Here is a 26,402-nt window from a genome sequence, read left to right as displayed (position 1 = left end):
GTGTTACTGCCTGGACTTTAATCCTTCACTGGCCCACCAGGTACTTCTAACTGAATAATAGTGCAGGCTCTGGAGCTATACTGTCCAGCTCTGCTACCTACTAGCATGTGTGACTTTGACCAAGTGGCTTAGTTGCTCTAAGCTCCAGTATCCTGATTCCATAAAATGTAGAGAATAAAAGTGCACTTCTCATAGGTTTCTGGTGATGATTGCATGAGGTAACCTAAATTACAAGACTCTGATAGTGCCTGGCACAAAGTATTCAACTATTAGCTGTCACTGTTATTTTTAATAGTATTGAATTCTTTTCTTCCTCTTCTAACCTCTTTTTTGTCTTGTTTTTCTTATCTGTGTTCTTGGCTCTGGGCACTTTGCAGTTCAGCGAAAGGCCCCCCATTCCTGGTGTGTCACGTCCACTGCAGGGTCAGCTCAGGGCCACCCCCACCAGGAGGCTGTCCTGCTGTTTAGGTGACTTAGCTCTCCCTCCCCTTGTCCCGTGACTCCTCATGTCTACTTCTTCCATAGTGTATTGTGATTCTTTCTACACTTCTGTACTAGACCGAGAACTTCCTGAGGGCTGGGACCACATCTTTCCATTCTGCATTCTCAGCACCTAGCACGGAGTCTGCTGTATATACACACACAGTGAACTGGTTGAATCTGAACCCTAGCTTCTGTAGACACAAAATATATTTTAGCTTCTGATCTGTAACTTCCAGACGTAAGTTTTATTACCCGAGTTCATAACCTGGCACATAGTGTTTATTCAGCATTTTCTAAACGGATATGATTTTGGAGAGCCCAAATCTTAACTTGACAACAGTTCATTCACAGAATTTATTTCATTTTTTTATTTCTGTTTTCTCATATTTTAGATTCTTTAGGACACAGAACTCCTAATTTTAAAACAAACAAAAAGACAAAACCCATTGTTCCTGTGGCACAATCTAATTTGACCTTCATAAAACCACTAAAAACAGGCAAGTGTTTAATATCTTTAAAGTCTATGAAAAACTGACATGGAATGAAGCATTAATTGCATTTCAAATGGAAATGAATTGATACTTTTTTGTCAAATAAAAGCTTTGAAAAATTGTTAAAGTGTGTATTCAAATAACAGGATATTTTCTCAGAGTTCAATGAAATTGACTCACTTTACTTGGGATTTTTAAAAAACCAGGAGGTACTGCCATACTTTTTCTCTTTTACTTTGACTACGTTTTATACCCAAAATGCTTTCAACTATTCTAGCAAGTAGTAAAAAAGCAAACATTGTTCAGTGTTTTAAAGGTGGTTTTGCTGGTAAAAATGGTCTTTTGCTATAGATTGTATAATAATTTAAAGGAAAATTTCTTATGCCATAACCTAGTTGTATTCTTAGGTATTCCTAGACACCCAATGCCGTTTGCTGCAAAAAACATATTTTATGATGAACGCTGGAAGGAAAAGCAGGAACAGGGCTTTACTTGGTGGCTAAATTTTATATTAACTCCTGATGACTTCACTGTAAAAACAAATATTTCTGAAGGTAAACATTTAGTTAATGTTTAAATTAAATAATACTTTTGTTTTAACAGGTAGTTGTTTTTTTTTAATATTTAAATAAAGAAATTTTATTTATTTATTTTTGGCTGCATTGGGTCTTTGTTGCTGAGCATGGGCTTTCTCTAGTTGTGGCGAGCGGAGGCTACTCTTCATTGCAGTGCATGGGCTTCTCATTGTGGTGGCTTCTCTTGTTGTGGAGCACTGGCTCTAGGCGCGCGGGCTTCAGTAGTTGCAGCACATGGACTCAGTAGTTGTGGCCCACGGGCTTAGTTGCTCCGCGGCATGTGGGATCTTCCTGGACCAGGGCTCGAACCCGGGTCCCCTGCATTGGCAGGCAGATTCTTAACCACTGCGCCACCAGGGAAGTCCCTTAACAGGTAGTTTTTTAACGTGATTTTTCATTCTTTAGTTATACATGTTTATTATATTGTAGTTAATGGCATGGCTCACTAGATCATTAACACAAATGCTCAAGATTGTGCGGGTGAGAATTTTGTGCTGAAAGTTCCGAACTTTACTTTTTCTTTTTGCTTTATCTTCCTGCTCCTCAGCCAGTTCGATTTCTAGCCTTGGCAGTGAATGGGTTTTATTTTAGTATAGATTCAATCTGCACTAACAGTGAGACATGGCTGCCTAGAAATCCAGTTCAGTCTTAGCTGCATTAATAAAGTGTAATGTCCTGGTGAATCAATTTAAGTCTTGTGTGGCCTGATTAGGGATGTTGTCTCCACTGTACCTTAGTTTAAGGAGTTTGTAGACAAGTATAAAATTATGAGGGCTCTGAAAACCAGTTGATTATGGGGAATTTTAAAAATATTTCAGTGTTTGTTCTGGAAAAGAGAAAAACTCAAGTATAGAACAGGATGGAAACATGGTATTCTTCAAATATTTAAAGAGTTTTCCCCTGAGAGAAGGAAGCTTCACTTGGGCTGCTCTCCCATGGAAGTTGGTATTGGGATCAGTTCTACTCAAGATAAGGAAAAACCCTTTAAAATATTTAACTTGCCAAAGCAACACCCAGGCTGACTTTAGTGAGATGCTTTCTCCATTGCTGCAGTGTTCCAGCAGACACTGGTCTGTAAGTGTCAGAGAAGTGTGTATGGGAATTTTACATGAAAAGGCCCTTTGATTAGATGATCTCTGAGGCACTTTTCTTTATTTTCCAAAAGTAAACAAAGCATGATTTTTAGTTCTCTTTTTGAGAGAAAATGTGTTTTATAAAAATTCAAATTGCATTTCAAAATTTAACTGATTTTAACAAATCACATTCTTTAGCAGCTTAGCTTTCTAATTTATAAAGAGGGTGGAAACAGTGAAACCAGTCAGGGAGGCTCTCCCATTAGTCTGGGTTAGAGGTGATCATGTTGGAACCTGGACAATAGTGGTTGTGAGAAATGGTTAGACTTGGGATACAGTTTGAAGGCAGAGCCAAGATGCTGCAATGGTAGGATGGCCTAAGGTTCTGAGTGAATGGTGACACCTTTATTTTGAGGTGGGAAAGAGAAGAAGCAGGCTGGAAGGGGCGGGGAATACGTTCTCTCGTGGCCATCTTCAATTGCATCTATTGCTGGGTTTTAAAATGTATATAAATACTGTTTAACCAGAAACATTCTTTCTTTTGTTTTTACCCAGTAAATGCTTCCACTCTTCTTTTGGGAGTAGAGAGTCAACATAAAATAAGTGTCCCGAGAGCTCCTACCAAGGATGAAGTGTCTCTCAGAGCTTATACCGCTCGCTGCAGGTTGAATAGATTACGTCGTGCTGCGTGTCGCTTATTTACTTCTGAAAAAATGGTTAAAGCTATGAAAAAGCTTGAAATTGAAATTGAAGCTAGGCGGTTAATTGTTCGAAAAGACAGACACCTCTGGAAAGATGTGGGTAAGAAGATTATAGAAATCTTGAGATTAATCGGTTAAAAACACTCTAGAAATTTTTTATTTCAGAGTCAAATATATGTACATGGTTTCACTTTGTGGCCTAAAATCTCACAAACTTAAATGTGATCATGTACGTATATTAAAGAGTGGAAGTATACTTTAACTTATTTCATATATGTGATTTTCCTTTTTGGCCACTGATTTCTCTCCATGAAATTTTATTTACTGTCTCTATTTGGTTAGTGATCTGACCTTACTTCCTTTTCACATGTATTTCAGGAGAACGGCAGAAAGTCTTGAATTGGTTGTTGTCATATAATCCTTTGTGGCTACGAATCGGCCTAGAGGTAAGTACACCTTTCAGTTTTTGAAAAAAGAAACATCTTTTTATTATATACTTTTAATAGACTTTAATAAAATGATGGTTTCACTTATAAAGTCATTTGGTTAGCTTAATTGATCTTTCAGTATGAAATTTAAGGTCCCTTAATAAATGCTCATTAGGTTAATAGACCCTATCATTATATATTATTGCCGTTTTGTTATATAGCAATTTTCCTGTTAGTTTCTTAAATATATACAATATATAATTTGGTACCAGATGTAATAACAAGTATAGTTAGCTTCTTTCTGAGCATTTACCAATGACAATACCAGGGTGTTGTAAATACATTTCCTAGTTTAAATCTCTATAAAACCCAGTGAGGTATATATTATTATTTCAACTTCCCTGACAAAACAGAAGCTCAGATGTTAAGTGACTCGCTGAATGCCAATGACTGGTCGGGACTGGAATCTACACCAGTCTGATGCCTTTGGAACCATTTTGATGGAATACCTCTCATGAAAACGTCATCGGAATTTGAGTTTTTCACATGGTGCATGGTTCAATAATATTTAGAATGTTAAAACTAACTGAATTAGAAAGCCACTAGGAGTTGACTCTTAAAAATATTCTTTTATTACAATCCTCAGTGTTTCCATTTCCTTTAGTCTTTTACTGGTGTACTCATATTTTGTTTAGGCTTTTTACTTTTGTCATGTGGGATATCTCATTCTTGCTTCAATTACTTCTAGGCTTTTGAATAAAAAAATCTTTGGTACTGAAAGGAATCTTTACAATATTCTGGCTATTTATCAAGGAATTGAGGCAATGAATAAGAAGCCTACTCTGGTCACTCAGCTCGATAGTGTCCTTGCTAAGACTTCTTACTTTAATTCTTATTTCAATTGATTTGAAATTCAATTCAATTTCTTATTTCTTTCAGTGAAAGATTAATTAGAAAATTATGTATCACCTGGCTGTGCTTTCACATGTCAAATAGTTCCAGAACCTCAATTAAAGTAGAACCTGTCTATTTGGGGCATAGCTTTTTTGTGGCAGAGGTAAAACGTAGGAGAGTTCGGTGGAAACAGGCAATGCCTTTTAAAACTTCTGCTTACATGTAGTGTGCATCACTACCAGACATATTTCTGGCCAAAGTGCATTATCTGTCCAGACACAAATGAGGCAGAAATATTTGTTCTCTCACAAGAGACACAGCAAGTCTATGCCATTTGTTGGGAATGAGACTTTTTAAAGGGAAGGGAGGGATGAATAATTGTGGACAAAACATTCTACTTTACACCACATCTTAGGGTTCTGCTAGTGAGTGTGACCTTTGAGGATCTTAAAAAAGCATCACAGGCCAAAAATAAAAGTAAATAAAGATAAAATTTCTGTATTTTGGCAGATATTAATACTTTTCCATGATTTGTCTAGTTTTGTCAGTGTAAGATTATAAAATATAATTTGATATATTTTTAGTTTTTTCTAATTGCTTTAAAAATCGTTAATAATAATCATATTGATGTTAAATTAATGACATATTTTAATCGATTATATACAGATCTGAGAGTCCCAGATGGTTTCAAACCATGGTTTACAGATGGTCTTCCATTTGTTAACTATTAGAAAGTTTAGAATTATTTACGTGTCTGTTGCACCTTCATGATATAATCTGTGGGGCAGTTATAATTAAATTTGAGCAACAGGCCTACATTTGATAGTTCTTAAAGGAAAAAATTAAAATGTAAATATTACTTGTCACATGATTTTTAAGAATTTGTCTTAGTCATGAGCTTTCATCTCTTTTTCATTGTGAAATATACTATATGCACTAAAAATTGCACAAAACATATTTGTTCAGTCCAAAGAGTTGTAGCAAATATTCCTATTATTCCCATACTATCTAGGACGTAGAACAGCACCAGTTCCTTAGACCGTCATTGTCTGTCTTTCCCCTTCTGCATCTCAGTGATCCTCAGAGATGACACAGTCCCAACTTTAGCATGAATTTCTTTTTAGACAATATATGGAGAACTCATCCCTTTGGAAGACAACAGTGATGTCACAGGGTTGGCAATGTTTATTCTGAATCGCTTGCTTTGGAATCCTGATATTGCAGCCGAGTATAGGCACCCGACCGTTCCTCATCTATATGGAGATGGTAAGTGGTTCTGCCTCAACTGCAGATATATCTATATGTCTATATATTATGTACATACCACATCTTCTTTATCCATTCATCTGTTGATGGACACTTAGGTTGTTGCTTCCATCTCTTGGCTATTGTAAATGATGCTGCTATGAACAGTGGGGTGCATGTATCTTTTTGAATTAGCATTTTTGTCTTCTTTGGATGTATACCCAGCAGTGGAGTTGCCGGATCATATGTAGTTCTAGTCTTAGTTTTTTGAGGCACCTCCATACTGTTTTCCATAGTGGCTGCACTAATTTACATTCCCCCTGCCAAAACAAAGCAACCAACCCAGCCAAAAAAAAGATAAATATAAGGAGTTTTATAATCTTATAAAGAATTCCAAGATAATTTGACTTTAAAATATAAAACGCATCTCAAGAATCCTCAGTAGGAATATATAGACTAAAAGCACAACAGAATAAATAAATATAGAAAAATATTTCAGAACCAAAAAATAAAAAAACTTGCACAGGTTAACTTGCTAGACTCTTTTGTATTTTATTACAGGTCATGAAGAAGCTTTGTCTAAGTTTACATTGAAAAAGCTATTGTTGCTGGTTTGTTTCCTTGATTATGCTAAAATCTCCAGACTTATTGATCATGATCCTTGTCTCTTCTGTAAAGATGCTGAGTTCAAGGTATAGTTTTCATTTTATATTTGTTTTATATTTCACATTTAAGACTTCTGCCTGTTTTTATTGTATATTTCCTCCTTAGAAAAAGTGAGTTTCCCAAAGAATAGGACTCTGGAGTAGAATAAGAATGCCTACCCAGTAGGTCTAACCCTGCCAACTTTTGTTGGTTGACATTTCACCAGCATATCACCCTGTTCTTAACTTTGATTCGAGAATGAATGTAACTGTGCTTCTGAGGAATTAATTTGGGAGAAAATTTCTTTCGTAATTTAGTATGTTATCAAATTAATGCTAATTTTTTAGGGGGGCTTCCCTGGTGGCACAGTGGTTGAGAGTCTGCCTGCCGATGCAGGGGACACGGGTTCGTGCCCCGGTCCAGGAGGATCCCACATGCCGCGGAGCGGCTGGGCCCGTGAGCCATGGCCGCTGAGCCTGCTCATCCAGAGCCTGTGCTCCGCAACGGGAGAGGCCACAACAGTGAGAGGCCCGTGTACCGCAAAAAAAAAAAAAAAAAAAAAAAAAAAAAAATTAATGCTAATTTTTAGAGTGTATTATTAATTATGAGCACTTTCTTTAAAAGTCTTAAATTGGAAATATATGAGGTTCGCATTGTTACTATAGGATATGAAACTGACCGTCTTTTTATACTACTATTAATTTTATTTCTATATGCACAGAATGATTTGAAGAATATGTTTTTATTGTAAATAAAATTATAATTCTAGAATATAATACCCGCCACTTGTTTTTCCATAGGCTAGTAAAGAAATTCTTCTGGCTTTTTCACGAAACTTCCTAGGCGGTGAAGGTGACCTTTCCCGTCACCTGAGCTTCCTGGGATTACCTGTGAACCATGTTCAGACACCTTTCGATGAATTTGATTTTGCTGTTACAAATCTTGCTGTAGACTTGCAGTGTGGGGTGCGTCTTGTGTAAGTATAAGAAATGGAATTATTTTGCTCACTATAATAGACTAAAATTTTCTGGAAAACACGTTTTTCTATACATACACAATTTTTCTTGCTCCTTTATGTAATGGGATAAATCTAGGGTTTAAAAAAGTTGGGATAAGTTTGGGGAAATGGTGTCAGTTTTAGGCCCAGAAACCTTGTCTCCTATCCACATTTTTTTCTACCTGCTGGCATGTGACAGTGTCTGAGTAGGAACCACTGATACCCCAGAATAGGAGTTGGGGAAAGCATGGAACTAATTAAAGTATCACACATTTAAATAATGCTTTAAGTCTGCAGTGAGTTCATGAGTGCATCATTTGAGACCAGTTTTAGTCGTGTTAACCTGGTTTTACATGTGAGGAAACGTGAGACGAAGACGTAAAATGGCTTGCCCAGGTTTTATACAGTGGTGGTGGACATCAGCTCCAGATGTCTGGCTTCAGATCACACGCTGTTTCCTCAGTAACAAACTGGAATCCTCAACATTGGCTTTGGTGTGACAACAGTTACCAGTGCCTGCTCTGGAAGGAGTGGCCTTTACACTGTGCCTTGATTGGCTTCTTTAGGACATGTGGATTGAAGACATCCGTCTTGTTTCTAGGAAACTCTCTAATTTATATTACGTTTGACATTTGTGAGGAAGGGATCCCTATATCTCTGTGAATCCCCAGTTCTTCAAAAACAGCATGCATGTCCCTTGTTGCCTTCTAAATTAAATCTCCATGGACTTTCTTTTCTTTTCTGATCATATATTCTCATGGCAAGGTAACAGTCTTTTGAACTTTACTGTAGCTTCCTCTCACTTGAGTAATTTCCATATAGGCCAGAGCGTTTGCTGATAATGTTTTCCATATTATTTTTATATTTAGTTTTTCATTTCATAAATCCAAGCCACCATATCTGTTTTCTGGCCAATAGGAATTCACGATTTTAGACTTTTTCCACTGTCCAGGAGGAGCAGTGATTGGCTTTACGTTCAGTGCTATTTTAACAAAGAAGGACATTTTTGTGCTTTTATAGGAGTTACTGAGGACTTCCCAGTGTTGGGTGTTGATGCTTTGTCATTGGTCAGGAACTCTTGCTAGTTAAGAGACTCGATCTTGCATACCAAGTTTCTGTTTTCTTCAGTGTCAGCAAAATGACCATAGGTCTTCAAGGTCAGTTGAGGATACTTGGGAACGGTTAATCCACTGATGCTGTAGGTGACAGTCAGTCTAGTGTTGCAGAAACGCTTCAGACGTTGACTGAGTGGTTGGCCTACAATGATCGTACATTGCTTCCTAACCTTTAGAAATATGGTTCTATAAACAATTCTACCAAATTTTAACTATATATGATAATCAGTTGGGGCTTGATTTTCCTGTGGAAACAGGGATCTTTGTCTAGTGTAAAACACTAGATGATACTAAGAGTTTGAATTTAAACTGTGGTATAAATGACTTCTTAAGGTAGGCACTTAAACATTTTTATCTTATCTGGTATAGGTATAAGGGCATGGCTTTGGAAACTGTAAAACTAGGTTTCAGTTCTGATCTTAGTCCTGTCATTACTAGCTTTATGATCACAGGCAATTTACTTTACTTTTCTGTACTTTGGTTTCTTCATCTGCCAAAAATGGGATAATAATGCCTGATTGTGGGATTTGCCATGGGGACTAAAATAAAAGAAAGCACTTACTTGATGTGTAGAATACAGTAGCCCCTCAATAAATGTCCATTTTCCTTTCCTTTCCCTATAGAACCTTGTTTTTCTGTTCCTGTGTGCATTTGTGTGTGTGCATCTTATTTTTCATTCTTACATTCTGTTCACAGACCTTAACCCCCTGACTTAAATGAGAAATAACTCTATTTGCTAACTATGGAGCAACAGAGTTTTGAGATAGTATTTTGGGTTCTTTCTAACCTAAAACACTTTAAATCAGGAAGATGGATGTGGGTGATTATTTAAATTAAGTTCATTTTTCGTGTATGTTTTTATCTAACAGTTTCATCTGAAAATTCCTTTATTGTTAGGCGAACCATGGAACTTCTCACACGAAACTGGAATCTCTCAAAGAAACTCAGGATTCCTGCAATAAGTCGTCTTCAAAAGATGCACAATGTTGACATTGTTCTTGAAATTCTTAAATCACGAGGAATTCAGTTGAATGATGAGCATGGTAAAAATTGAGTAACTATAAAACTTTTCTTCTCACTAAAAATTGATGTGTACATATATTGTGCTAACGGACTATCTTTCCATTTGCAGGAAATACAATCCTATCTAAGGATATTGTGGACAGGCACAAAGAAAAAACTCTGGCTTTGCTTTGGAAGATAGTATTGGCTTTTCAGGTATTGTACGTTTGGTACATTTTGTACTTTTTATCAATTTTCAATATTGATTTATAAAAGCATTTTGCATCAAATAAAGACTAACAGTAGTAGTTATTACTAGCTAGACTTTCTTCTGTCCCAGGAACTGTGGTAACTGCTTTAAGTACATTCCAGTCTAATCTTCTCAATGCCCCTATAAGGTAGCTATTGTCATTACTTCATAGGGGAGGGAGGAGACTGGAGTTAGGGTTCAGCATTGAACAGAAGCAGAGAGATTAGAACCCAGACTTGCGTGGCCGCAGATCCCAGGCACTTAACCACTTACACATTCCATCACTTCCACGTAGATTGTGTTTGCCTTAAAAAAAAAAAAGTCATGATAATAGAAGACTTTAGCTTCTGTGGGTCAAAAATAATATATGAAAAATATAAAGATATGTATCCTCTTTTCGTATTTCAGGTGGATATTTCCCTTAATTTAGATCAGTTAAAGGAAGAAATTGACTTTTTAAAGCACACACAGAGTATGAAGAGAACAATGCCTGCACTGTCATGCCATTCTGATGCTGTTATCAGTAAGAAAAAAGACAAAAGGCAAAGTGGTCACTTTGAACAATACAGTGAAAGCGTAAAGCTACTGATGGATTGGGTAAATGCTGTCTGTGACTTCTATAATAAAAAAGTAAGTTCTTTGTTTTAGCCCAGTTTCTTTAAATAAATTTTGGTTAAAGTCAAACTTAGCATGTGAAATATTTTCTTGAAGCTCTTAAATGATTTAGTTGATATATATAAGCAAACTTTTCCTCTAATGAGTAAGGGTACTGTGACATACCTAGTGTCATCTAATCTGTCACCAATTGTATAATGCACGATTATTTTATGTATCACCAAGAAAAAAAAAAAATGCCCTAGTTGGGAGTCTTAATAGGAGATGCTTGTATAGAACTGTGGGCCAAAGGATCACACCCTCATTACAAGAGTGACTGCAAATAAACCCCCCCATGCACAGAGGGACATTAGAGAGGAGGAGAGGAATCTAAGCATCTAAACATCAAATATATGGGTGATCGTCTATGTTTTAATTAAGTACTAGAGAGCCCTGAAGACCCTAGTGCTGAGGCTCTAGGGGAGAAGGTGTCCCATGCCTTTCTCTTAACTTCCGGTCCTGCTGGCAACCCTTGGCCTTCTTGCTGTGTAGACACATCACTCCAATCACTGCCTGTCTTCACACGGCATTTTCCCTGTGTGTCTGTCTCTGTGTCTCTCCTTTTCTTATAAAGACACCAGTCACATCTGATTAAGAACTCGTCTTACTCCAGTGTGATCTCACCTTAACTAGTTAAACCTGCAGTGACCCTGTATCCAAATGAGGTCACATCCAGAGATTCTGGGAAGGACATGAAGTTTTGATGAACACTATCCAACCCAGAACAACAATATAACTGATATTTTATAGGTGAGGATTTGGCCATGAATATGGTATTATACTAGGCGCTACTAGAAATTAACATGATAGTCAGCTATTCAAAGGAAATATGGACTATAAAACCATTAGAATCTATATTCCTATCTAAATACAGTTCGTTCTTTTTCTGATATTTCCAATCAGGTGGAGAATTTTACAGTGTCTTTCTCAGATGGCCGGGTGTTATGTTACCTGATCCACCACTACCATCCTTGCTATGTGCCTTTTGCTGCCATATGTCAGCGTACCACCCAAACCGTAGAGTGTACGCAAACTGGTTCTGTGGTGTTAAACTCATCATCTGAATCTGATGAGAGTTCCCTGGATTTGTCTCTTAAAGCACTTGATCAGGGTTAGTCCCTTTTGGTTGATTAACTTTTCCAGTTTTTTCATTGGCCTGTCTGATTTCTGGCAAGAGCAGTCTAATCTGATCTCTCTCTTTTACTTGCATTGCAGAAAATACTTCGGAACTATACAAAGAACTGCTAGAAAACGAAAAGAAGAATTTTCAGTTGGTCAGGTCTGCAGCTAGAGACCTCGGTGGAATACCTGCAATGATCCATCACTCAGATATGTCAAATACAATTCCCGACGAGAAGGTAAGTAGAAGTTTCTTAACCAATAATACCTCTTAATAATCAGAGTCTCAGATGACAGGAAGTTTTGTATTCTCTGTCTCATGGCAACTTCTGTTTTCATCTTTTATGTTATCTCTTAGGTGGTTATTACGTATTTGTCATTTCTTTGTGCAAGGCTTTTGGATCTTCGTAAAGAAACGAGAGCCGCTCGACTTATACAAACAACTTGGAGAAAATATAAGCTAAAAAAAGATCTAAAACACCATCAGGTACTCCTCAAAAATGAAAAAACACTATAACCTAAACTGTAGCTCATAAGATGTCAGCTGATTGATTCTTGATACTGTTCTTACGTTTTACCGAGGTAGGAAATTACTGAGGTAATTTTCATAATCGTGTGTGTTTCGAGTTGGGGATGAATGTTTTCCCCTAACTGCTCATGTTTCCTTCATTCAGTATTTCTTCCAGCCTCTGCCATCCTTTCACTTAATCTGCTCCAGGGGACATGGAGTACCTTAACCACGTTGTAAATTGGTGAAAAGTTAACTAGGGAGGCCTGACTCAGCTCTTCTCTCCTTCCTCCTGGACTCTGACTTGCCTCCAGGAAACAGGAGGCAATTTTTAATTTTTCATGCTGTGCTCTGGAAGGCTTGACCTCAACCGGTGCCATTCGAGCCTGGGTGTCACCTGCCTGATTCTGCAGTTCAATTAGCCAGCTCATTTTGTCTGCCATGAAACTGTCTTCTAGGTTATCCTTTGTTAGTTTAAAAGTGGCATTTTGATTTCCATCCTTTTATTTCTCAAAATGTTTAGGACCTAAGCACAGGGAGAAGGATGTTATTTACTGTTTTCCTTTGCAACCCCAATAGTATGAATTTTGCATTAACATAAAATAAGAGTTTTCTTGAGTTCTGAGAAAAATGTCATTTTTAACAATCTGAGAAATGGTCTCCTTGATCAAATTGAACAAACTATTTTAATCCTTTTATCTCAGTACTCTTTCCAGTAATGATGCTGTATTTATTTGGAGAAATCAAAGAAGCAGCCATGCTTCAGAAATCTTACCAGATCTGTTTCAGAAGAACATTTCACCCAGGATTGCTCCTCGGTTTTGAATTACAATGCACTTTTGATAAAGTTCTTAGTAGCTGTAAAGTAGCTAAATTTTGGTGAATCATAAACATATCATGTTTTCTCTCACACCATATCAGACCTGGAAATAACACTGATTGAAATAATCTGCTCTGGCCCCACTAAGTCTTGGTAGTAACTTTTGGGAAGCAGGCAGTGGCTTACACTCGCAAGGGGTCTTCTCTGCTGCCACGTATTCTCTGTGCCTTCCTTCGCCCCTTACCTTCCCAGGATCTGCCTGCTTGCCCACATATCCTTGGAGGATAACTTGCACTTCTGGAGGCTTCTCGGAGAATTGTTTCAGGAAAGTTTTCAGGGAGGGCACCCTCCTGGCCAGTCCTCAAATTAGTTCATTAATTCTTTTTATATGGCAATAAATGAGACATTTAAGATTTTAAGAAACAGGTATCAATTAGATTTTTTTTTTTGTAATGAAATCTTAGTTTTCTGCTTAAGGTAGTCTTGTATTAATCACATATCAATTGCAGAAATTTCTTAGCTTTTTCCTCACAAGATCCCTTTTCTTGATTTATTTCCTTTGTCCAAGTATTGGAAATTTCCCTTTTTTTTTTTGAAAACGACTGCTTCTCTCCTTTCTCCAGGTGACAATACTTCTTTTCTTATACAATTACACTAAGATCCAAGTATACCTCTTCATTTGCTTTTGGGAACATTAAGCAGCAGGTGCCCTTCATATTCCTGTAGAAATATCACAAGCCAGTAAGCACATAAACATTACCTTGAGGTAGCTATTTTCCAGGTTCTATATTTTCCTTTAGTCATTATTGTAATTTAGATAAACTATTTATTGAGAATAGAATGGTTCAAGTTCTTGTTGTGATGGAGAAGCATTGGCTAAACAGCCCAAATTCCCTGACGAATGAAGCAGGCTTATCCAAGGGTCCCCAATACATTCTACCTCTTAGTTCTTCCTAAGTGAATAGGCACCAGTTCCAAAGCAAAGTAAATCCTTTACATATACAAAGCAAAATAAAAATAAACTGGTGGGCTTCCCTGGTGGCGCAGTGGTTGAGAGTCCGCCTGCCGATGCAGGGGACACGGGTTCGTGCCCCGGTCCAGGAAGATCCCATATGCCGCGGAGCGGCTAGGCCCGTGAGCCATGGCCACTGAGCCTGCGCGTCCGGAGCCTGTGCTCCGCAACGGGAGAGGCCACAACAGTGAGAGGCCCGTGTACCGCAAAAAAAAAAAATAAAAATAAAAAAAAAATAAACTGGTAACAGGTTGGCTCAGCCACATGGTAGAATTAAAAATGATGACGTGGTCAGTTACTGTGGGTATGGGAACTTTTGCCATTGGTTTATGTAAGTTTTCAAATTGCTAGTTGGTTTGCCTTTGGTTTATGTAAGTTTTCAAATTGCTAGTTGCTAGTTTTTGTAATATGTTTGGCTCTTTGAACTTATCTACTTTCCTTCTGTAGCTTTTCTAATGTCACATACAATTGTTCCACATTTGTTTGCTTGAGATTGAGATGATCTACAAGCTGAATTCAGTTTCATTTTACGTCAACTTATTGCATCCAAAAATGCCCCTGGTCCTTATAGCTTTTGACTCAAAAGCTACTTTTGAACTGCATCGTATTCTTTATTAAGCTAATAAGTTGGGTGCTTTTTATTCCCCTGAAATATTTTTCTTTTAAATTGTGGTAAAGAACACATATCATAAAATATACCATCTTAACTGTTTTTTAGGTTATTCCTAGTTTTTAACTTTACCGAACACTACCATTTGTAGTGTTAAGTATATTTGCATTGTTGTGAAACAGATCTCCTGAAATTATTCAGTTTGGAGAACTGCAACTTTGTACTCATTAACAATTCCCCATTTCCTCTCCCACTTATCCCTGGTAACTACCTTTCTACTTTCTATTTTGACTACTTTAGATACCTAATATAAGTGGAATCATACAGTATATTCGTCCTTGTGTGACTGGCTTCTTTCACTTAGCATATGCCCTCAAGGTTCACCCATGTTGTAGCCTGCAGCAGAATTTCCTTCATTTTAAAGGCTGCATAGTATTCCATTGTGTGTTTATACCACATTTTGTTTATCCATTCAATGGGCATTTGGGTTACTTCCACCTCTGAGCTATTGTGAATAATGCTGCTATGAACAGGAGTGTACAAATCCCTCTTTTTGACCCCGTTTTCAGTTCTTTTGGAGATCTACCTAAAAGTGGTATTGCTGGATGATATGGTAATTCTATTTTTGATTTTTTTTTGAAGAACCACTATACTGTTTTCCAATAGTAGTCACTGTGGGTTGCATTTTACAATCCCACCAATAGTGAACAAAGATTCCACTTACTCCATGATCCCTGCCAGCAGTTGTTGTTTTCTGTTTGTTTGTTTGTTTGTAGTAGTTTGGAGATATCTCATTGTGATTTTTGACACACACTTCTCTGATGATTAGTGTTGTTGAGCATCTTTTCATATTCTTTTTAGCCATTTGTATGTCATCTTTGGTGAAATATTTTCGTTTGCCCATATTTTAACTGGGTTATTTGATTTTTTATTTGATTTTTTATTGTTGAGTTGTAACAGTTCTTTATATACTCTAGATACAAGTTCCTTATTACATATATGATTTGCAAATTTGTTTTTCAGTATGTAGGTTTCTTTTTCACTCTGTTGATTGTGTCCTTTGATGAACAAAATTTTTTGTTTGATGTAATCCCATTTTGTCTAATTTTTGCTTTTGTCCCTGGGCTTTTAGTGTCATATCTCATAAATCATTGCTAAATCCAATGTTATGAAAATTTACCCTATGTTTTCTACTAAGAGTTTTATACCTTTGGGTTGAATGTTTAGGACTTTCATCCAGTTTGAGTTAATAAATGTATAGTGTGTGAGATAAGTGAACTCCTGTTCACTCTTTGATATGTTGGTATCCAAACACCAGTTTTCACAACACCATTCATTGAAGAGACTGTCCCTTTCCCATTGAGTGGTCTTGGTACCCTTGTTAAAGATCAGTTACCCAGTTACATGGGGGTTTATTTCTGGGAAGTCTATTTTATTACGTTGTTCTATATATCTGTCTTTATGCTGGTTCCACACTGTTTGATTATTGTAGCATTGTGATATGTTTTGAAATTGTGGGTGTTGGTGAAGTGGGGTGTGCTTTTAACTTGGATCTTTATAGCCTTAAAGGCCACAGGCTTCACAGGTCACTGACAATGATGTTAGATGGCTTAATCCACTTGTTGGACATAATTCCTCAGCCTAATTTTAGAACTTTCTAGCCTTTCCTTGCTCAAGGGTGTGATCCAATATATGGCCCCCACCATTTCTTAGTATATGTTTCAGTCCATTAGTTCCCTTTTTCCTCTGTCAGAATAGCAGTTTGATCCCTTCACTAGGAAACTGCTAATCTCTGTGTAGAGCCCACTCTTGCGTAGTGCGCTGTCCCAGACAGCAAAGCAAAGGGTTATCAGACGATTTTTAAGTTGTTCCTTTTCACTAGATGAATAATTTATATTCCAGTTTCTAATTCAGGTGAACTGAAGTGATAGATCTAGCCTTGAAGAGTATAGCAAAATGATTAAGAACACGAACCCTGAAGCCAGACTACCTACGTCCAATCCTGTCCATCCTCCTGGTGGACTATCTACCTGACCACTCAGCCCCAGTTTCCTCATGGCCATGAGAGTAGTGCCTGTTCATCTGTTCTTAACAGTTGTTGTGAGGTTGGATGAATCATTCCTGCAGTGTTTAGAATGGTGCCTGACACCTGGTATTTAATCTTTTATTATTCATATTAATTCATGATTAGAAGTAAGAAGTAGAGATGTGCAGGGCACTGGCCTCTAGTGCTTCCCAGGGCAGCCAGCTCCTCTCTGGCCACCGACGCTGCAGGACAGTCCTGGCATCACTTATCACAACCCAGTACTCTGTTCTCTTCAGCCTCTATGGCTTAAAACCACAATGTATTCTGGGGGTAAAGGAGGGTATTTTGCCTTTCCTTTTTTGTGAATTCCTTTCTTCAAATTGTAGCAAAACAGTACCACCTTATACTGTAAAGCATTTTGTTTTAGAGTCTCTTTTCTTCTCCTACAATCCATCCCTTTCTCAAAAATCAAACATGTATTCACTGCACCATAATCTGAGACACATACCACATTTAAATTGACTTTATATTGATTACTGATGATCTGTGATAAATCAAACATGTCTGTGATCATTATCTTAGGATGATATTTCCTAGGAATCTTTGTTTTATCATATAAATATATCTGCAATCTATTCAATATGTTCAACAATATATCAGCTCTTTCAACATGCCCAGAAGTGTCTATACTCCAAAGATGAGCATATTTTACAATAAGTCTGGGGGACATTTTATTTCCAGGATCAATTTGATTAATATTTAACAGGTGATTTTCTTACAAATAATGGTTTAGGGTCTTAAGTGATTAAGTGCTTTTTTTTTTTTAGAAGAGAGACAAAGCTGCAAGAATTATTCAGTCAGCTGTAATCAATTTTCTAACTAAACGACGATTTAAAAAGGAGGTCAACGCAGCATTGGTCATTCAGAAATATTGGCGAAGACTCTTAGCGAAGAGAAAATTATTGATGTTAAAAAAGGAAAAACTAGAAAAAGTTCAAAATAAATCAGCATCTGTTATTCAGGTATAGTATTCTGAATTGTTGAATTTAAAAAAGTTTAATGACATTTTTAAGAAAGTAAAATATGATAAAGTTTTAAATTATTATATTTTAGGCTTCTATATTTTATCTAGTACTTAACCTTAACAAATATTTGATACCTCACTACTACATGTAAAACTCTTGGCTGTGTTCAGCGTAAGGGTCAAACAAATTGAAACACCTCCTTTGCTCTGAAGGAGGGAACAGTCTAATTCTGTACCCCGTGCTGTCTTCTTTGTTTTACATTAGAGGTTTGCAATCTTCCACTGTGGGTCATGCTGGTACACTGTACCCTTCTACCTTGTATATCCATAAACCCAGCCACACTCTCTTTTTCATCTTTACTATGAGTCCTGGAAACTTTTCTTTGGATATAACAGTGTACATCTTCCTCTCCAGCCCACTTAGTTGGCAAGTGCTGGAAACACTACTTATAATCAGTTTATAGAGTGCCTATGTAATTTTTCTACTGATTAAAAAAAAAAAATTAACTTACCTACTTTTTTTTTTTTTTTCTGATGATAGCTGTAGGTTTGTGTAAATGTTCTTATTAAACTGAGGAGGTTCCCCTCTACTCTTAGTTTGTTGAGATATTTCTTTCTCTTTTTTTCCCAGTCCTTTTTTTTTCTTTCTTGTTCAGCCTAGAGAATTTGTATTGATCTCCAAGTTCATTGATTCTTCTGTCATCTCCATTCTGCTACTGAGCCATGCCAGTGAGGTTTTTTTTGCTGTTGTCTTGGTTATTGTGTTTTCAGTTCTAATATTCACATTTGGTTCTTAGTTGTATCTTTGATCGTTTTCTTCTGAGACGTTTAATCCTTCCATTAGTCCCCGCCACATCTTAGCAATATTTGGAGTGTTTTGGACAAAGGAATGGTCTTATTGCGAGAAGAACGTCCAGAGCTTGATGACCAGTAGCCGGGATCCGCTTGAGACTTCGTAGCTCGCATGTCACTGGGATAACTAAGGAGTTAGGGAACGTGGGGTGGTTGGGAAGGAAGCAAGAGGAAAAAGCTTTATTACTTCTCAAGTCTTTCCAGAATCCTACTTTTTAACCATGTATCTATAATTCCTAAATTTTATTCTTAATGAAAATACTGACTCAGAGAGTGATCTGGCTCAGTGATATTTCTCAAAATCCTGTGTTGACGTTACCAGGCCTGTAACACAGGGTCCCTCCTATAAACAGTTTTCAATCATTATAAGATAGCTTAGCAACCTTGATAAAAGGGGAAAATATAAGATCCAGAGATACATTCATAGAAAATTACTTAGAATCCCTAGATAACAGAATATTACTCTAGTTTCATTTTAAATCTTCTAATATATTATTCTAATATAACATAAACTTGTTTATATTTCTTATGTCTCCTGAATACAAATGCCTTATAAATATCATTAGTTTGGATTGGCTACAGTTGTATCAACACAGAAACTAAACTATAAACAAAAGAGACAAGTATCTTCTTCAAAAATATATCACTTTTAAAATGAATGTCTTTGTTTTTAAGCAAAATGTTAGAAAATTAATACTTTCAAGGGTGTTAAGTATAGAAAGATGTGTCTGTTTTACTTTGTGTCCTTTCTTACCTTTTTCAGAGATATTGGAGAAGATATTCCACTAGGAAACAGTTTCTGAAACTAAAATATTATTCAATCATCCTGCAATCTAGGATAAGAATGATCATTGCTGTTGCTTCTTACAAACGATACCTTTGGGCTGCAGTTACAATTCAGAGACATTGGCGTGCTTGTTTAAGAAGAAAGCAGGATCAACAGAGATATGAAATGCTAAGATCATCAACCCTTATAATCCAGTCTGCATTCAGAAGATGGAGGCAACGTAAAATGCAACTACAAACAGAAGCTGCAATAACACTGCAAAGAGCTTTTAGAGAATGGTGTGTCAGGAAACACATTAAAGAAGAGAAAGCTGCCATGGTCATACAATCCTGGTACAGGATGCAGAGAGAATTACGGAAATACATTCATATTAGATCTTGTGTTGTCATCATTCAGACAAGATTTCGGTGCTTTCAAGCCCAAAAGTTATATAAAAGGAAAAAAGAGTCTATTCTGTCTCTCCAGAAGTACTACAAAGCATATCTGAAAGGAAAGGTTGAGCGCACCAGCTATTTGCAGAAACGGGCTGCAGCCATCCAACTACAGGCCGCTTTCAGGGGAATGAAAGCTCGTAATTTACGCAAACAGATCGCCGCCGCTTGTGTCTTTCAGTCATACTGGAGAATGAGACAGGACAGACTTCGATTTCTAAACCTTAAGAAAAATATTATCAGATTGCAGGCACACATAAGGAAGCATCAACAATTACAGAAATATAAAAAGATGAAGAAAGCTGCCCTTGTAATTCAGATTCATTTTCGAGCTTACATTTCAGCCAAGAAAGTTCTAGCTTCTTACCAGAAGACACGATCTGCTGTCATTGTTCTGCAGTCTGCATATAGAGGGATGCAGGCCAGGAAAAAGTTTATTCACATCCTCACATCTGTTATAAGGATTCAATCATATTACAGGGCTTACGTTTCCAGAAAAAAATTTCTGAGGCTAAAAAATGCTGCAGTAAAGTTACAATCCATTGTCAAGATGAAGCAAACTCGTAAACAATATTTAGATTTAAGAGCAGCTGCACTAAAGAGAGAAGAACCCATGCGGGCATCTTGCATCAAACTGCAAGCTTTTGTCAGAGGGTACCTGGTTCGAAAGCAAGTGAGGTTGCAGAGAAAAGCTGTTGTTTCACTACAGTCTCACTTCAGGATGAGAAAGATGCGCCTGTACTACCTGAAAATCTATAAAGCAACTGTTGTCATTCAGAATTACTATCGTGCATACAAAGCACAGGTCAATCAGAGGAAGAACTTCTTGAAAGTCAAAAGAGCAGTTATCTGCTTGCAGGCCGCTTACAGAGGTTATAAGGTACGCCAGCTAATCAAACAACAATCTACAGCTGCTCTTAAAATTCAAACTGCTTTTAGAGGCTACAGTAAGAGGATGAAATATCAATCTGTGCTTCAGTCTACTGTCAAGATTCAGAGATGGTACAGGACACACAAGTCTGTTTCTGAAATAAGAACACATTTTTTAAAGACAAGGGCAGCTGTGATTTCTCTACAGTCCGCTTACCGTGGCTGGAAAGTTCGGAAGCAGGTCAGAAGGGAACATCAAGCTGCAGTGAAGATTCAGTCTGCTTTCAGAATGGCCAAGGCCCAGAAAGAGTTCAGGTTGTTAAAAATGGCAGCATCTGTCATCCAGCAACATCTGAGAGCATGGGCTGCAGGGAGGAGGGCACGGATGGAGTACACCACGCTCCGCCTTGCAGCCGTGATGCTCCAGTCCACGTGGAGAGGCAGAGCAGCCAGAAGACAGATTCAGAAGCAACACACACGTGCTGTCCTCATACAGTCATGCTACCGAATGTACGTGCAGCGAAAGAAGTGGAAAATCATGAAAAAAGCGGCTTGCCTGATTCAAATGTTCTATCGGGCCTACAGTACTGGGAGAAAACAGCATCATTTGTATTTGAAAACCAAAGCAGCAATAGTAATCCTACAGTCAGCTTACCGAGGTATGAGAGTGAGGAAAAAAATAAAAGAACACCACAAGGCAGCAGCCACTATACAATCTAGTTACAGAGCTTACCAAACCAAAAAGAAGTACGCCGCCTACAGAGCGTCAGCTGTTATAATTCAGAGGTGGTATCGAGATACTAAAATTGCAGACCGTCAGCGTAAGGAATATCTTACTTTAAAGAAGGCGGCTGTGAAAATCCAAGCTGTTTATAGAGGTGTTACAGTAAGAAGACAGACTCAGCACATGCACACAGCAGCCACTCTTATTAAAGCCGTGTTTAAAATGCAGCAATCAAGGAGGCGATATCATCAAATGAGAACAGCAGCCGTCATAATTCAGGTAAGGTACAGAGCATATCATCAGGGTAGAACTCAACGTGCAAAGTACCTGACAACTTTGAAAGCTGTTACCATTCTCCAGGCCGGTTTCAGAGGAGGACGAGTTAGACAGACCCTGAGAAGGATGCAGACCGCAGCAACACTCATCCAGTCCCACTACAGAAGACACAGACAACAAGCTTATTTTAATAAGTTGAAGAAGGTGACAAGAATGGTGCAGCAAAAGTACCGGGCAGTGAGGGAAAGGAACATACAATTTCAAAGGTATAACAAACTGAGGCATTCCGTAATCTGCCTTCAGGCTGCTTTTAGGGGGATGGAAGCTAGAAGACACTTAAAAGTCATGCACTCAGCCGCGGCTCTGATTCAGAGGAGATTTAGGACTCTGATGATGAGAAGGAGATTCCTGTCTCTCAGGAATACCGCTGTGTGGATTCAGAGAAAATACCGTGCAAATGTTTGCGCAAAGCATCGCTTACAACAGTTACTATGGTTACAAAAGGCAGCCCTCAAAATCCAGTCCTGGTACAGAGGGTGGGTGGTGAGGAAGAAGGTGCAAGAGATGCACCGGGCTGCTACCGTTCTCCAGGCGGCTTTCAGAAGGCACCGTGCATGTGTGAGATACCAGGCCTGGAGGCGCGCCTCAAGGGTCATCCAGCAGCGATACCGGGCAAGCAGGGCCAAACTGCTGCAGAGGCGGCTCTACCGCCAGCAAAGACACTCTGCTGTGGTCCTCCAGGCTGCGTTCAGGGGTATGCAAACCAGAAGACATTTGAAAAGGATGCATGCCTCTGCAACCCTGATTCAGAGCAGGTTTAGATGTTTAGTGATGAGGAGAAGGTTCCTTTCCCTCAAGAAAGCCGCCGTTTTTGTTCAGAGGAAATACCGAGCCACCATTTGTGCCAGACGTCACCTGCACCAATCCCTGGAGTTACAGAAGGCAGTCATTACAATCCAGTCATCTTACCGAAGGCTGATGGTAAAGAAGAAGTTACAGGAGAGGCACAGGGCTGCAGCCCTCATCCAGGCAACTTTCAGAATGCACAGAACACGCCTTACCTTTCAGACCTGGAAACACGCCTCGATTCTCATTCAGCAACATTACCGAGCATACAGAGCTGCAAAATTGCAAAGAGAGCATTACGTCCAACAAAGGCATTCTGCAGTGGTCATTCAGGCTGCCTATAAGGGGATGAAAGCAAGGCAGCTTTTAAGGGAAAAGCACAGAGCTGCTGTCGTAATACAAAGCACATACAGAATGTACAGGCAGTATTTTTTCTACCAAAAGCTTCAGTGGGCTACAAAAGTAATACAAGAAAGATATAGAGCCAATAAAAAGAAAGCCCTTCAACACAATGCACTCAAGAAAGCAGCAACCTGTGTCCAAGCAGACTCTCAGGATATGATTATAAGGAGAGAGATTCAGGAAAAGCAGCATCAGGCTGCCGTTACTCTTCAGAAGCATTTTAGAGCCTTTAAAACAAGGAAGCACCATCTCCACTTTAGAGCAAAGGTCGTTTTCGTTCAAAGGAGGTCCAGAGCACTAGTGGCAGTGCAAACCCAGGCAGTCGTTTGTATACAGTCTTATTACAGAGGCTTTAAGGCACGAAGGGGTATCCAACGCACGCACCTGGCTGCCACCCGAATTCAGTCATTCTACCGAATGTACCGGGCCAGAGTGCATTATCAGGCAAAGAAAATGGCAGCTGTTGTTATACAGAATTATTACAGGTCGTACGCCAGAGTAAAAATGGAAAGAAAAAAATTTTTAGCCGTTCAGAAATCTGTAAGACCTCTTCAGGCTGCTTTTCTCGGCATGAAAGTTAGACAGAAATTTAAAAACACGCCCGAAGAAAAAATGGCAGTCCCTGCTACCCAATCTGCATTCTGCTGTCACAGAACTGAAACTCAGTATGAAGCTGGCCAAAGCCCAGCACTTATGGTTCAAAGGTGGTGTACAGCTTCTCTGGTCGGTCCCTTACAGGAAGCAGAGTATCATTCTGAAAGAAAGGCTGCAGTAACAATTCAAAAAGCTTTCCGTAAAATGGTCGCAAGAAGACTGGAAAAGCACGAGCGTGCTGCCGTGCGAATTCAGTCCTTCCTTCAGATGGCTGTGTATCGAAGAAGATTCATTCAGCAGAAAAGGGCGGCTATCACTTTACAGCGGTATTTCAGGAGAAGGCAAACCAGAAAACAGTTTTCATTGTATAGAGAAGCAGCAGTCGTTTTACAAAATCACCACAGAGCCTTTTTGTCTGCAAAACATCAAAGAGACGTTTATTTACAAACAAGAAGCAGTGTTATCATTATTCAAGATAGAATGGAAGGATTTATACAGAAACAGAAGTTTCAGAAAATTAAAGATAGCACCATAAAAATCCAGGTATTTATATGTTGAAATATAAAGCTTTCTTTCTTTGACCAATATTTCTTAGAATTTATGAAATGAGCTTAAGCAGGTTGTAAAGATTAATACTTAGTTTACGTGGCCTTTTCATTTACCTTCCAAAATGGAACATTTTTGAGGTTGGGCAAAGGGTGCCAAAAATAATTCACCAAAGACAGCACAGAGCTGGGATTGTTCTGGGTGTGACACCCTAAGCTTGTTTCAGCTATGGTTGCACAGTTAAAAGCAGAGACCTTGAGACCATCAGGTTGCAGCTGGCAGCTGTGAGCAGGTATTGTTTTGAGAACAGCTGGTGGTGTCCTTGAGTCTGATACAGTTCAAGTCCTCAGTGATGTAGAGACATGTCTGAAACCACAACCACAATGGCCACCTGGCTCCACTGTGAATGCCTGAACCACAGTTAATCCATTTTGATTTTTAAATGCGTTCTTTTCTTAATGGTTAAAGCAGATACACAATATATGTTTAATAGGCCACAAAAGAGGCTGTTCTAGTTAACATAAAGTTCAAATTAAATCCTGTATTAGCCAGAATGACTTGCCCATACCTCAGTGTATGGAAATTTCTTCATGATAATACAGAATGAGAAATGTATGTTGCTGGGAACGCAGAGAAGAGAAACCTGAGCTAGTCCCAGTGGTCAGAGATGGCTTCCCGGAATAAATGGCATTTAAGTTGAGATGTTAAGCTGAAGGATGAACTGGAAACAGCCAAGTAAAATGTATGGAAGGAGTATTACAGCCGTAGGAGGTAACACGGAGTTCAAAAATGAGAGAAAACAGGTGTGCAATAACGGGTGACCTGCGACAAGGATGGCGATCCATGGAGTGAGATGTGGGCAGCTGTGTAAGACAGAAAAAGTTTAGTCTTTATCCTCTGGACTAAAAGAAGTTCTAGAGGAGTTAAGTAGGAGAAGACCAGAATCATAGTTTATTTTTTAAAAATTACTCAGATGGGATTTCCCTGGCGGTCCAGTGGTTAGGACTCAGCCCTTTCACTGCCATGGCCCGGGTTTAATCCCTGGTCACAGAACTAAGATCCCCCAAGCCGTGTGGTGCAACCGAAAAAAAAAAAAAAAATTACTCAGGCAGGGATGTGGAAGATGGACTGAACTGGATGCCGGGCGGCTAGGCAGGAGACCGCAGGCAGTAGGTCAGGGAAAGTGAACCACCGTTTGGCAGAGGGCAGTGACAGCAGGATTGTCAGGGTCAGTGTGAGTGGAGGATGGGATTCGCCTTGTATAGAGTGTAAACCAGGAGCCAAGCCATCTTTATGGCTGAGGTGGCTTAGCAGATTGTACCCTTCACTGACGTGGGAACAACTGGAGGAACAGGTCTGGAGCCCGATGAGCTCGGCCTGGGGTACGTGAAGCTGACGTGACCACCACGCGTCCAGCGGGGCAGTTGCTATGTTTGCTGTAATTTGGACAGCAGTATGGATTTTGGAATTTGACTTCTACATTGTTGGCATACACGGATATTTGAACTTGTGGGAGATAGGGGATCACTTAGGGAGAATGTATAAAGTGGGCAAAAGAAGAGGGCCCAGGACTGGAGCCCTAAAGAGCATCAAAATTCAGGGGTGCTGAGAGGAGAAGCCAACATATGGTATTAAGAGGGAACAAAGAAAGCTAAAGATTGTGGTATAAAGAAGCCAAGGGTTGAGGGAGGAGGAAAGGAATGCTCAAGTTCCAGACGCTGCCAAGAGTCAAGGACTGGTGGGTGTCAAGTGCATGTATTAGTTGGGGTTACGTTAGAAAAGCCAAAATAACAATCCTAGGAAAATTCAACTGTTTTTTCTTTTCTTTTTTTTTTTTTTTTAGTAATTAGTTGTTGGGTTTTTAGGGGTTTTTTAAAAATTATTTATTTTTGGCTACATTGGGTCTTTGTTATTGCACAGGGGCTTTCTCTAGTTGCTGCGAGCAGGGGTTACTCTTTGTTGCGGTGCGCGGGCTTCTCATTGCGCTGGCTTCTCGTTGCAGAGCACGGGCTCTAGGCGTGCGGGCTTCAGTAGCTGTGGCTCGCGGGCTCAGTAGTTGTGGCTCGTGGGCTCCAGAGCACAGGCTCAGTAGCTGTGGCGCACGGGCTTAGTTGCTCTGTGGCATGTGGGATCTTCCCCGACCAGGGCTCGCACCCATGTCCCCTGCATTGGCAGGCGGATTCTTAACCACTGCGCCACCAGGGAAGCCCTGTTTTTTCTTTCATATAACTAAATTATAAGAGTGCATGTTGCGCATCTAGTTTTTAACACATACCAACCAGTGGTCTTAAACTTTAGCACACATTGGAATCACTTTGGAATCTTTAAAAATACTGATACCTGGCTTCCACTATGAATACTACTATGTTGGTATTCGGTTTTGTTTACATAAAAACCATATA

The 26,402-nt window shown here is 38.8% G+C and overlaps 1 protein-coding gene across 2 annotated transcripts in view; it reads left to right on the top strand.

Annotated features, from left to right (window-relative positions):
- ASPM (assembly factor for spindle microtubules) overlaps nucleotides 1–26,402 on the top strand; it is a gene marked incomplete at its 5' end in the record, with an annotated part of 58,649 nt that overhangs the window by 18,466 nt on the left and 13,781 nt on the right. Inside the window, 15 exons of one of the 2 annotated variants that reach the window (XM_079698145.1) lie at nucleotides 876–980; nucleotides 1,382–1,528; nucleotides 3,178–3,423; nucleotides 3,702–3,769; nucleotides 5,770–5,911; nucleotides 6,452–6,582; nucleotides 7,336–7,511; nucleotides 9,545–9,690; nucleotides 9,780–9,865; nucleotides 10,308–10,529; nucleotides 11,457–11,664; nucleotides 11,769–11,911; nucleotides 12,031–12,159; nucleotides 17,476–17,670; nucleotides 19,288–23,997. In XM_079698145.1, coding sequence (XP_079554271.1) covers nucleotides 876–980; nucleotides 1,382–1,528; nucleotides 3,178–3,423; nucleotides 3,702–3,769; nucleotides 5,770–5,911; nucleotides 6,452–6,582; nucleotides 7,336–7,511; nucleotides 9,545–9,690; nucleotides 9,780–9,865; nucleotides 10,308–10,529; nucleotides 11,457–11,664; nucleotides 11,769–11,911; nucleotides 12,031–12,159; nucleotides 17,476–17,670; nucleotides 19,288–23,997 — 6,854 coding nt within the window. The remainder of the gene's footprint in view (nucleotides 1–875; nucleotides 981–1,381; nucleotides 1,529–3,177; nucleotides 3,424–3,701; nucleotides 3,770–5,769; nucleotides 5,912–6,451; nucleotides 6,583–7,335; nucleotides 7,512–9,544; nucleotides 9,691–9,779; nucleotides 9,866–10,307; nucleotides 10,530–11,456; nucleotides 11,665–11,768; nucleotides 11,912–12,030; nucleotides 12,160–17,475; nucleotides 17,671–19,287; nucleotides 23,998–26,402) is intronic. The other variant, XM_079698146.1, reaches the window with a different exon arrangement.

This window comes from Hyperoodon ampullatus, assembly GCF_949752795.1.
Source record: "Hyperoodon ampullatus genome assembly, chromosome: 2".
NCBI classification, from domain to species: domain Eukaryota; kingdom Metazoa; phylum Chordata; class Mammalia; order Artiodactyla; family Ziphiidae; genus Hyperoodon; species Hyperoodon ampullatus.
Note: the sequence above shows the minus strand (reverse complement) of the source record. Positions and strands in the feature narration are given on the sequence as shown.